At 35.3% G+C, this 14273-nt stretch overlaps 1 protein-coding gene across 2 annotated transcripts in view; it reads right to left on the bottom strand.

The window, feature by feature from the left end:
* The window catches only part of RSBN1 (round spermatid basic protein 1), a 42601-nt gene that overhangs the window by 13285 nt on the left and 15043 nt on the right, over positions 1-14273 (bottom strand). For both annotated transcript variants that reach the window (XM_082379832.1, XM_082379833.1), the window contains one exon: positions 253-390. In XM_082379832.1, the coding sequence (XP_082235958.1) occupies positions 253-390 (138 nt within the window). The remainder of the gene's footprint in view (positions 1-252; positions 391-14273) is intronic.

The raw sequence follows: 14273 nt of genomic DNA, 5'->3' as shown, positions 1-14273 counted from the left end.
ACCCCTCACACCCAAAAGAAAGCTCTAAGGTTATTTTGTGTGTGTGTATGAAGAAAAAAATGTATTAGACAGTAATTTATATGTAAAAAAGAATAATTGAAGTTAAGTATTTTACACCAATAATTTTCTAAACATTTCTACTCAAAACATTGGATAAAAAAATTTTAATAGATAAGATTAGCTTAAAACTTTTTAATGGAAAGTGTCCATTTAAGTAATGATCAGAACTTTAATAACCTGAAAAACACTCACTTTCAGAAATGGTGATTCTTCTAACATATCAAGGAACTCTGGGAAATAATCACCAACTTCTTCATCTACTGCTCCAACAAGACTTATCTGCCGCATAGGACCTGCTCGGTAGGTGCCACAGCAGTATGTCCTGTTGACCTGAGATAAAATGAAAGAGGGGGGGGAGAAAGGACTGAAGTACACTATAACATAAGAATCAGGATAGGGTATTGTTTCCAATGTTGCTATTTCTTCTACATGCTAAGAATTCAACGGTCAGTACCTTGGATAAAGTCAATAGTTACAGAAAGGCACCCTAGCACACTGACAAATACATTGATATATGAACCATAAACAGAAATTTCAAGGTGAAAGTTAGTCCATGGTCCAACGTCTCAAGGAAATACTGAAAACATTGAGATAAACTTCTCTGAGAATGATGATTTTTGAACTTTGTGAACACTTTAAAGTGATCTTTATTAGGAAAAAAAATCAGTAAATAAACAGTTAAACTGACAGGGCAGGGGGAAAAAAAAAAGACTACTGTCAAATTAATCTTCCATATTCATTTTGTACTCCCTAGCTTGAAAGCCTTCACATCAGGCCAGATACCAGGTTGACTGTTATTAAATCCAATCTCCCAGTACTTCCATATAAGATCCTCCACCCTAGGCAGGCTGATATTTTTCTCTAACCAACTTATGCCATACTTGTATCTATCTGTAGTGATTTTTCTCTTGAATCTGCCCTTCTTGGAATGTCCTCTTTTCTGTCAACCTAAATCTTAATTTTCAAAGATGAGTTCAAGATTTTTCTTCTGAAAGCCTTCCTGATATCCCTTCATAATCTAATGTTACCTGCAAGCACAGACATTTTCTCTGTACCAACTCTAGTAAACTTAGGGCATATTCTATACAAATTTGCAGCCCAGAGAATCCTAACTTTCAAACAGAATCTACCAATTGATTCAACACAAGCTGATATTATTCTTCTAGTCATTTTCATGTATGTTCTTTATATTCCTACCTCCAATTCGGAATGAATGTTTCTCAAATGTAGAGACAGATCCTGTGCATACAGATGACGAGACTAAAAATGCTGGATTCTAACCAGGATTTCCACCTTGGATCAGTAACCTAGCATTTTCTACCTCAGGTAAGATGCAGATTAGGTTGAAAAGCCTAACATATAATTATACTTTTAAATGGTGGGTCTCTATTGAACAGTCAAAAAAAAATTTTTTTAAGAATCACTTCTTACTGTTTCAAATACCACCTCTTTTGCCTCAATAGAAAGCATAAATGACCGTCTAGTATTTCTTACACAGTTCTTTAGTGCTAGTTTTTTAGCAGCATTTTCAGAATCATCCCACTGTTTTTTTTTTTCCATAGACAATTTAATGTCATCCCACACATACACACACACCAAAAAAAGGTCTGAGATATTGTTATCAAATAGCAGAGATTTCTTAATTCCTTACAAATCTTTCCCCAAAAATCTCCTTAGGTGATCCTTAAACAGCAACCGCCCAGGCCAGAATTACCTTGCATATATTTGTATGAATTACCTTCCATTCGTTTGTATGATCATCATGCTGTTAAAAGCCAGGGGAGGCAGTCTGGGAAAGAGGATGATTATGGGACATAGAGATAAGGAAGCTTTTCTAAGTAAGCATTATTCTAACCTTTCTAAGCCAAGCACCCTAAAACAACTAAAGCAGAATTTAACTTTAGTACAAGTTCTAGGAATAGTATGCTTTCAGGGCTAATAAAAGAAATACCAGTCTCCTCCAAATACCTCCCCCAACTATTCCCAATTATCAGAAATTCCTTCCAACAAAGGCTTTCAAGCTATGTGGTAAATGTCCTAAAGATGTGTCACAATTTAAATCTCACATAACTTAAGAGACCAATCTTGAAGAAGTACACTGCCATGTGGTAGTTTTCACCAACTTATGTGGCCTGCTAGCTTTGAGACTATACAACTCTTAATGCATTATTAATTTGAAGGAATTCACATTACTTTAAATTCTGCACACAAAGTGAGACTGAATTAACATTTTTATACAGTACTCCAAGATTACCTAATTTAAGTACCACTAAATTCTGTGTAGCACTGAACTCGAAGACAATGTAAAAATGCAAACACCTAGGATAATTAATATGTGACATGAATAAATATAAAGCATCCTTTCCTATTTGGAAAGAGAAAGTAAACCTGAAGAGGAGAAATTGCCGAATGTAAGTTTGCTGAGTCTAGAAATAATCAGCCATTCAATTGTGGCCAAAAAAAAGGTAATAGCAGTAAAGCTGATTAACAGTATCTATCACTTATATAAAATAATTTAACAAATGTTAATGTTTGTGATGTATTTAAAAAACTAACAGCACAAGTTAGAAGATGGACAACATTTATGGCCAGAAATTCAACATGTACCAACTGTGTGACACTAATGCCAAACAAACAAATTACTAATTATCCCCCAGTATCTATTCTACCCCCCCACCTTTTTTTTTTCTAAGGAACAGAACTTCTTGGGCATATGGCTGCTTGGCAGCTAAGTGTGGTCTGTGACTAAGTTCTGGCCAATGAGATGTTAGCACAAGTCACATATGCAATTTCTAGAGCATATGTAATTAAGTGGCTTGCTCTCCATTTCCTCTTTCTCTCTTCTGAGGGCCAAGTTCAACCATGCACATGACAACACCAAAGGAAATGGCAAAACTTAAAGATAGAAGGAAAGGAGAATCCTAGATGACATCATGGAACACAGCTGCTTACCTCTGGGCTTGTTACTTGAGAAAGAAACTTATTTTGTCCTCGCTACTGTATGTGCGATCTCTTTGTTATGGTGGTTTAGCCTATATCTTGTATACTTTGTACTAAGGGAGGCAATACTCCATATTGCACAGATGACATCTGGAGCATTATCTCCTGCTCTGGGCTAAAAAAAAAAGTCTATTACAAGAGCACACCCGAAAGAGAACAATCAAGATGATTAGTGACTTGGAAACCATACAGATTGGAGGAAGAGTGATGAAATTTAAAATATTTCAAAAGTATCTGACTTGAAATGATTAAAGTGGGGACACAATAATCTTCAAATACTTGGAAGCTTATCACAGAAGAGTAGACTTATATAGCCTTAAATAAAGAACAAGAATTACAGGAAAGCCAGTATCATTCATTTAATAAAAGTTTACTGTATATTATATGCAGACACTGTCCTAAACACAGATACAGCAAACCAGACCCATCCTTGGCCCCTGGAAATTTACAGTCTAGTAGAGAGAGGCATATACTAAACAAATATTTAATTATAAACTGTGACAAGTCTTCAGGCACTTGTAGGATACTATAAAAGAGAACATGGGATGCTGATCTAGGGGATAAACTGTTCCTCAAAGTAACACTGAATTAAAATCTGTAGAACAAGTTTAACAGAAATAAAATCCCTTAAGCATCACCCTTTTCAGGGTCTAGAAAAAAGCTAATGATGCTAAACACAGAAAACAAAAGAGAAAAACGAAGATGAGACTGGAGAAACAAGCTGTGGCTGGATTATGGAAAGCCTTGAAGACCACATTAAGAATTGGGGGAATAACTGAAGTATTCAAAGTAGTAAAAGGGAAGTTAATAGATTTGCCTTTGTTTTTTTAGGGGGGCTTGGGGTTTGGTTTTGTTTTTGTTTTCTCAAAGGGACACTGAAAGAGAAATGACTAGTTAGGAAGTTTCTATAATATTCCAAATAAGAAACAACCAACTAAGCTAACATCAGTGGAGTTGATTTTTTAAAGATTTGAAAAATAACCATAAGATAAAATTGTAAGGACTTGGAGAAAGTTAGATATGATAGAGAAGAGAAAGGAGTGTCAAGGATGTCTTGCAGGTTCTGCCCTTTGCAACCACATAGAGAAAGCACTCTTCCTACTGGAGGAGAGGACCAAGTTTGGGTGGGGAGGTGATATCTTCAGTTTGGGACATGATGAGCTTGAAGTGTGTAGTAGGCGAAATAACGGCTCCCAAAGATATCCAGGTCTTAATCCCTAGAACCTGTGACTGTTATCTTATATGGCAAAAGGACTTTTCAGCTGTGAATAAATTAAGAATTTGGAGACGGCAAGATATCCTGGGTTATCCAGGTGAGCCCAAACGTAATCACAGTTGTCATAAGGAAGCAGAGGGAGATTTCACCACAGAAAGGAGAAGGTGACTTGGTGATAGAAGCTGAGATTGGATTGATGCACTTTGAAGATGGAGGAAGGGACCACAAGCCAGGAAATACAGATGGCCACTAGAAGTGTGAGGGGGGCGGGGCACAAAACAAACAAACAAAAACCCCGCAAAACAAAAAAACAAGCAAACAAACAAAAAGATTCTCCTTCAGCGCCTTCAGAACTGTAAGAGACTAAATTTTTGTTGTCTGAAGGTACTATGTTTGTGGTAATTTGCTGAAATCAGAAGAGATGGGTACTGAGGATACAAATCCTAGTCATTGTCAGTAATTGGAACTTTAGTCTTAAAAGAGACCTGACTAGAGAAAATACGGAGTCCAAAGAACAGGGGTCTTGGAAAGCTCCAAATTAAAAAAAAAAAGGGAAAGAAAAGTTGACAAAAAGCAATGTAAAGGAGTTGTTAAGCGGTCAGAGAACATATAAGATTTTTAGAAATTTCATGTAATGTCTGAAACATTTATATTAACATATTTCCATACATATTTCCATACAAATACAAGATTTTTAGAAATTTCATATAATGTCTGAAATTTCATATAATGTCTGAATGTCTAAAAATCTTATATGTTCTGGTATAATGTTATAAGTCATAATCCTAGTTATTACCTTAAAATGTATATCTCAGAAATAACTAATTTTCTTGTCAACTGCATTATTATGAACTTTCATCAAATTTTTAACTGTGGTCATTTTTAAGTCTTTTGTCATTTACAGACAGTTCTGTGTGTACTCTGATGCTTTTGCAAATATGTTCCTATAAAAGGGTTTCATCTTTAAGAAATTCATGGAAAAGACTCTGACAAGTACAGGTTTCTGGTAACTGACTGTACTGCTGAACTGAATGAATAAGCATTTTCAGAACTCTAATGAAAAACTGATGAACTCATAAAAGTGCTAACAAAAGATCAAGATGAAAAAAAAAAATTAATTACATGGGACTGAGTGAACTGATGAGGATGAGTATAATTTTTGTGACTTTCTGTCTGAATTAAAAAAAAAAAAAATCCAACAAGGATTCAGAGGCAAAGAATATAAAAATCAATTCTCACTGCAAAGTAAAGGAGCTGTTACAGTGGAGGATTACTGGACTGAATGTCAATATTATGACATAGTATGAGTGTGTTTCATGTTTGGTAATTGCAATCATTGTTGCTTTTGTTGTGGTCATCCATGTACAATGCTTGGTGTCAGTCTATTTATCTCTTGTAAAAATAAAATACAGTGTGTGTGTGTGAAAAAAATTAAAAAATTAAAAAATTAAAAAAAAAAAGAATGTATTGGTATCTGATAGGGCACTCCTCCATCATTGCTTTTCTTTTTCAAAGTTTTCCTGGCTGTTCTTGTCTGTTTATTTTTTCATATAAACTTCCAAGTCAGGTGACTGTCCCGAACAAAACAACTATTGGTATTTTTACTGGGATTATGTTCAATTTATAATTTAGGGGAAATCGTCATTTTGATGTTGGTTCTTCTTAATCCAAGAATGTGCTGTATCTTTCCATTTATGTCTTCTCTTGTGTGATGTTTTAATGCTAACGCAAAGAGTTTGGTAAAGGTGAAGAAGACTGCTAGTTAAACAAGGCAGATGGAACATATGATTTATTTATATTCCTTATCAAAACCCCACTCAAGTGAGAGTAAAACAGAAAGGCTATAAATTCCAAAAGCTCAAACAGAACAGAAGCAAAAATGATAGATACAAGTTATCAAAACATTTTTTGAAGGTTAAAAAAACGTACAGGGGAATTAGCAGACGGAGAACTTTGAACACTGAGTACCTGTATAGAAGATACCCAAAAAGCAAGTTCGTGCTACAAAATCATGGAAAGGCTAAGTATCACAGAAGGTGGGGAACGAGGCATAGAACTAAAACAAAGGAGATGGGTTTGAAGTCTGTTTAAGAGTCAGTCAGACCCCTCCACTTACTTACCTTCCACCTCCCCCTCCTATACTCTTTCTTATCCTATCTGTTTTGTGGAGGAAGTTAACCAGAAGACTATAGAAACAAAAATACCAGGCACAAGTATGGAAGAGACCCAGTATACTGAAAAGAGGGAATTAAAATTCCATATATTTTAACGATGAAATCACCTACCTACTTTCATAGTTCAGCTCCAAGAATTCTAGCAGAGAAGGGTATTAGCTACTCTGCTCCTCTGGCAAAAATGTGGCAGATTCTCAGCTGTAAAAATTAAAAGCCCCAAAGAAAAGACCTCTAAATGCTGATATCGGGGGCTTTTCTACAATGATATGGCCAGATTCCCTACCCAGTCATCAAATGATAAGTCCTATTAGCTCTGTTCACAGAGTTTCTAATCAGTTTTGTACTGACTCATATTTAAACATAAAAAGATCACCAGATGTTTGAAGAAAATAACTAACACAAACAGAAGATTAAGACAAGCAAAAATGAACTTGATGAAAGAGACACCTTAGAGCATAAAAGAAAATTTCAAAACAAGTATAATTAATATCATCAGAGAGATCAAAGAAGATATTGCATCCATGAAATAAAAACAGGAAAGTTATTTTTTTAAATGAAAAAAACAAAAAATAAGAACAAGCTCTTAAATTCAAAGTATTACAGCTGAAATAAATCAACAAGAGAAAAAGAAGATAGTAAAATCTCCCCAGAAAGTAGAATAAAAAGACAAAGAAAAATAAAAGGAACGATAAGAAAATTAAAGGTTTAGCCAGGAGGCCTAACACCCAACTCAAAAGTTTTAGAAAAAAAAGACAGGAAAACTGAGGTAAGGAAATTAACAAAGAAATAATAGAAAATTTACCCAAACGGAAGGATATGCATTCCCACGTTGAAAAAACCTAAACGTTCAACAGAGTGAATAAAAAAAAGACTCATTCCAATGAGATCTGAGAAAATCACAGAGGTTGCAGGTAGCTTTCAACTACACTGGTGATGCTTTATGCCTTGGGCCAGGTGGTAAGAACACAGGTGTTTGTTATTATTCTTTACCCCTCTTTATATGTCTGAAATATTTCATAAATTAAAAATCAAAAAACAACAAACAAAAGACCCATCTAAAGACACATTATTCTCAGTGTTTTGAAATTTTATAGGAAAGAGGTTTTGAAACTTCCAGAGAGAAAAAACAGGACAACTTGACATTGGATTTCTCAGTAGCAACACTAGAAGCTTAAATAAAGACAGTGGAGTAACACCTTTATAAATCTGCAGAAAAATGACCTCCAACCTAGAATTCCACACCTATCTGAACTACCAATCAAATGTAATGGTAGAAGAAAGTCTTTTCAGACATGTGAGGTCTCATTTGAGTCACTGAAATGAGGCAACAGAATAGTCATGGAATCCCGGAAGAGGAGAAAAAGGCAAACAGAAATCCCAGGATATACATGTATAGGATACGTGGGATATATACAAGATATATCAATACATCTCAGGATAGACCTGTAAATATATTCTTACTTCAACGCAGTAATATTACAAAACTGTAAACATGTTAAATGTCCAAAAACAGGAGAATAAAGTGATATAGTCACACAACAAAAAAAATATAGTGGTTAAAATGAATGAACTAACTAGAATTACATGTATCAACATAATTCTCAAAAGCAATGTTGAACCAAAGCAATCTGTAGAATGATACATGCAGTATACTATTTATAAAGTGTTAAATCACACAGAATTGTTATATACATTGTTTATACATTCATACATGCATAGCAAACTATTAGAAGATATACAGAAATGATAAACCTCATATTCAGAATAAAGACTGACTTCTGGGGAGAAAAAAAAACATTCTTTTAATAAAAATAAAGGAAACATATAAAGCAGGAATTCACTTAAAATCATGTGCAATTTTCTTTATATGGGAATGGAAGGGGTAAAGATGGGATGGGGGTGAGTTAAGGTCCTAAGCAAATGGGTATAGAGTTTCTGTTTGGGATGATGAAAAAGTCCTAGAAACAGACAGTCGTGATGGTTGCACAACACTGCAAAAGTATTTAACGCCAGTGAATACTTTAAAATAGTTAAATAGTAAATTTCATGCTATGTATACTTTGTGACAATTTTTTTTAAATCCTAAACAGGGTGAGGGATAGAATCCAGAACACAGGCAGAAGGATTAACTTCTGAGGAGGAGGTGAGATAGCTTCTCTACCGTAACAGGAGGGAATGCAGAAAAGATGTATACAGATAAAAAGTCTGAACAATCATCATGAAGAAAAGGCAAGCAAGTTGACCAAAGAAAAGAAGTTTCCTACACAATGCTGAGGGCCCACTGGAGGCCTTATGAAACGTTATGAAGAGACAAGCTCCTGAATAAATATCAATCCAAAACTGATTTTCAAAAACATTTGCACTAGGTAGAAGTTAGACAAGATTATCTCCAAAAGCCCTTGGTTTATGATTCTATGAAATTCTAAGAGGATTGTATCTACTGGTCAAATGAAGGGAATGTGAGTATTGGTAGATGGCATACAGCTTAAAACAGTGTTTCTTAAACTTGTCTGATCATAGGAATTGAATTTATCTCAGGCTTCACTCCAGACCTAATGAATGAAAATTTCCAGGAATGGAACCTGAGATTCTAAATATGTGTTTGGAACTAGCAACCCCAGATTATTCTTAGGATCTGGCATATTTGAGAAACTCTGGCCTGGAAATGCCACTGAAAGCAAAGAACAAATTGAGTTCTACCACTTCCCAAAGAATGCGTTGGGGGCACAGTGGAGGAAGAAGTAAGTGTAATGAGGATTGGAGGGAGGTACGTAGAGAGCAAAAAACAAAAAAAGTAAGGCTGCTGTGGAAGCAAGAGACATAATGCCAAACAGGGAAAACTCAGTCTTGAGTAAAATCAGAAGGTACAGTGGGTAGGGGAGGACAATTTGTACATAGGGGGATAATGACTATAAGAAAATAGTAGTTAGCTTTGCATGCGTTAAATTTTTAAATTTATTTATAATATCTATAAAAGTTTAAAATTTGAATATATATATATTGCTCTGTGTCCATACATACATAGTTCTTTAGATTAGAAACTCAACTTTACAAAGTTATACTATAACAATTGCTGAGTGTTAAATAAGCTCAGCTGTGCTCCCAATAACGCACCTTTTAATAAGGATAGCCATAAATCAGTTAAGATAGCCACTTTACTCACAATTGAAAAAACTTGGAATCAACCAACATGTCCTTTAGTAAGTGAATGGATAAATAAACTGTGGTACATCCAGACAATGAGATATTATTCAGCCCTAAAAAGAAATGAGCTATCAAGCCATGAAAAGACATGGAGGAACCTTAAATGTATATTACTAAGTGGAAGAAACCAATCTGCAAAGGCTACATATTATATGATTCCTACTATATGACATTCTTTTAGAGTTGAAACAATGGAGACACTAAAAACATCGGTGGTTGCCAAGGGTTGGGAGAAGGGGAGAAAGGGAAGAATTCAGCAGAGCAAAGAGGATTTTTAGGGCAGTGAAAATACTCTTTATGTTAGCATAATGATGGACACATTGTCACTATACATTAGTCCAAACCCATAAATTGTACAATACCAAGAGTGAATTGTAATGTAAACTATGAACTTTGGGTGATTACGATGTGTCGGTGTAGGTTCAGCAATTGTAATGTATGTACCACTCTGGCGGGGGCGGGGGGGGGGGCGGTATGTTGATAGTGGGAGGAGCTATGCATATGTGGGAGCAGGGAGTATATGGGAAATCTCCATACCTTCCTCTCAATTTTGCAGTGAACCAAAAACTGCTCTAGAAAACAAACAAACAAAACTTCTTTTTAAAAAAGAAAAACTTAGAAGAACACCAAGCTAGAAATACACAATATGGAAAAACCCTGGAGGAGGAGTGGCAGGTGGGCGGGGGTTAGTAATTATCACGCAGAACTCATGTTTCAGGAAGAAGCCTTTTCGGGCTGTTTAAAAAACAGAAAGGAAAAAGCTAGCCAGCAATCTTCCTAACCTTGTGACCTGTGAACAGAAAGACATTCCCACTTTAAAAATATAGCAGTGTGAGTCAAAATGAGTTGATTATAAACTGTACTTAGAATGAGAAAAAAAAAACCCAGAACCTACCATTTTTATGCTGCTTTATAAAGTCAGCTACCTAAAATATTTATTTCTCCTTTTATGTAACACACTTGATGTGTAGTTCCTTAAGAGTTTCGAAGTTATTTACCAAGCTACAAAGCACTCTACTAGTTCTACTCTCTTAATTAGTGCTAGCAGTACACTATAACATGTTAATTATGTTACTCAAAGATGAGGAACACCTAATAAGCCCGTTTTAAGCCTTACCACAACACACAATGAAGAAATAACACTTGCTGACTTTCTCTGGAACAGTGGACATTACCATTTTATAGCGGTAACAGTAACAGTTGTAAGAACTTCTACTACCACCTGAAGTTAAAGAGTATGATCCTCAGTAAAAGATTTCAATATTATACATATGGAGAAGTTTTTTTTTAAAAAAAGCAGAACTTAAAATACGCACATCTGCCAGATAAAGAGAACAAAATCCTATTATGCTAGACATATGTGTAAAATCAATCCCCTCCCTCCCCTACCACATACCCTTCATCTCCATATACAACCTTCAATTACTTAAGATACTACAAGGTGAAAACAGTCTCAGATGGTGATATTTAAAACAACTCCCCATTTAACTTCACATATACTTTAGTGTTGTTTGTTGCTTCTATTTGCAATTCATGTATAGAATCTAACACTTATAGCCTTGTTGATTCTTGGACCAGCAACATCAACGTCATCTGGGAGCCTGTTAGAAATGCAGACTCTAAAGCCCCAATCCAGACCTACAAAATCAAAACGTGCATTTTATAGGCACATTAAAATTTGCTAAACCCTCACCTACAGGATTAAACACCATTCAGAGACAGAGGAAAAAACAATTCCTCTTTGAAGATCTGCCACTATTTAACCTTGGGAAAGGTCAACCAAAATGTGACCTTCCTCATCTATAAAACAAAGGCTTGGAAATGGCCCCCACTTGCTCTAAAATCCTTTTAGTCCATAAAATGACCAGAAGAATATCTGAATTTTCAATCCGTTTATCAGCTGCCACAGGATTTTTATAAGGAGGAGAGCAAAGGATTGCATACTTATTGCAGAACTATCACACTTCAAAGTTGAAAACCATTAAAAAAAAGTTTTCAAGTAGCCAATAATTACAAGATATAGCAGCTAAGCAAAAAAAAAAAAAAAAAATTTCTAAGTGAACACTAATTTTTCTCTATTAACTGACCAAAAGATTCCACAAACACTTAAAACTTTTTGGTCAAAATTGTTATTAACCAATGACTATTTAAAACTTAATTAGACCTGAATAATCCTACAGAATTATAAAAATACCATACTGTATCAATACATATGTAGTCCTTTAGATTGGAAACTCAACTTTACAAAGTTATCCTATATCAACTGCTGAGAGAGAAGTAATCAAATTTGAGGATCAGCTTGGTGCTTCAATTGCTATTTATCATGAACTTACCTCTTTTGGTGTTAAAACAATTGAGTTTTATAGAACAGTAAAAGAAAAAAACAACCACCTCTATGTGCATCCTAGCTTTGTTACTACAATAATTTAAAAATACAGAAGTAACAGAAGCTGTAATTTTTCTTGCACAAAACAAACTTACATTTTACTTCCTCCAGATAGAACAGGTGAGTTCTCAAGTAGTACCTCTCAAACCTTAATATGCATATGAATCACCTGAGGAGCTTGTTAAAATGCAGATTCTGAATCAGAAGATCTGGGTAGGGGTCTGAGAGTCTGCATTGCCAATAAGCTCCCTGGTGATATCAAATTTATTCACAGAGCAAGTAGCAAGCTTCTAAAAAAAAAAGAAGCGTAATTTACAGTATTTAGATGGTCATTCTTTGCAAAGCACCGGTCTTGATAATGTGTCCAATTAAATTCCTAATTAAGCAACCTAACACTTTTCTGTCCTTATCTTACTTGACCCCTAATACGGACATGATATTTAAGCCCTCCATCATTCTTAATATCTAGAAAACTTATACTGTAACCTTCCTTCTACCTCTCTTTCTTTTTGATCTCTTCCCATGCTCCTCATACATGTGGGTGCATCACAGAATTCCATTCATAGCTTCATCTCTTCCATTTCTAACGCTGTCCCTGGACCACCTACGTGCTAATGGTCCAACTTCTTCATCTCCGGCCTAGATGTCTCCCAGTCTTAGATCCATTTACTCAACTACCTAACAGACATTTCTGTTAGTCTTCACAAGTACCTCAACATAAAATATCTCAAACTGAACTCATCAATACCTTACACCCCTAGAAACCAACTTTTTCAACCCTGTATTGACTTTGTGACCAGCACCACCATCCACCCATTTGCCCAAACCACATTTTTTAAGACTCCATCCTTCTCCCTCATCAAGTGCAATTAATCCCATGTTCTAATTATTTCTCAAATTTCATTTCTTCCTCTCTAATGTCAATATCAGCCTGGACATGGATCATTTCCGATCTAGTTACCACAGTAACTGGTTTAACCAGTCTTCTTGCTTCCAATCTCATTTTCCTCCTCAATTCCACCCTTCAGACTACTGTGTAATCTTTGCAAACATAACTTGATACCTCTCCCCTATTAAAATTCACCAATGATTCTCCATTACCTTTGGGAAAAAGTACTAACTTTTTTTTAGCACATCATACAAAGCTCTTCACAAGTCTGATTTTGTCTATCTCTCCAGTGTTAACTCCCCTTAACAGCATGTACTCTTGCCATGTCAAGCGATTTGCAGGTCCTTGAAAGTGCCACATTCTCTAATGACTCCATGTGTTTGCATAGGCCATTATTCGCTTTGCTTAAAATGCCCTTATTATGCTAAGTAATCTTCTTTCAAGACTCTACTCAAGCATCACAATCTTTAAAATGCCTTTTCCAATCACTTCAAGCCTGAGTTAGGTAAAACCACAAACTGTGCTCCCTCTATTATAGGGTTTTGCCTATATATACCTCTATTCTAGTATTTATCAAACTATATTATAATTGCTGGTTTATTCATCTCTTCCACTAGATTGAGCTCATCAATTAGTCCTTTTAAGAACAGATTGTGCAGTACATGGTAGGTTCTCAATATATGTTTGCTGAATAAACTGTCTTGAACTATAGTCATGAATAATTACCATGGCTACATATTTAAACTATAAATAACTTCTATTAACTGTGTCTATAAGGTAATAAACTTACCTCGCTTTATTTATAGGCTTAACAGAACTTCGTAAGACTTCACAAAACACAGAATTCCTAACGTATTCACTTAATTCCCAACAATCTAAAGTTATTTGTGAAAAATATTAGAATAGCTTTCTGAATATTGTGTTAAACTGAGATATTTTAATTTCACTGACCAGAATGTTTAGACAAATAAAACCAGTCTCTTCTCCAATGTTTAGACAAATAAAAGCACTAGTCTCATACTCCAATGAGGGAAGGAGTATGGTAAAACGATGTTATCAATTGTTCAGGTGGCTTAGGTTTGCATACTATTTCTTTTTTTTTGGGGGGGGGGCGTACCCCACGGCTTGTGGGATCTCAGTTCCCCAACCAGGGATTGAACCCAGGCCCGTGGCAGTGAAAGCTCCAAGTCCTAACCACCGAACCGCCAGGGAATTCCCTATTTCTATATACTAGCTACATGACCCTGTATAACAATGAACATCTCCAAGCCTCAGTTTCTTCAATGGAAAACAGATAAAATTGCTTACCTACCCCACAGATTATTTCAAATATTAAGATACGAA

Source organism: Balaenoptera borealis (assembly GCF_965194805.1).
Source record: "Balaenoptera borealis genome assembly, chromosome: 1".
NCBI classification, from domain to species: Eukaryota; Metazoa; Chordata; class Mammalia; order Artiodactyla; family Balaenopteridae; genus Balaenoptera; species Balaenoptera borealis.
This window is presented reverse-complemented; position numbering and strand designations above follow the sequence as displayed.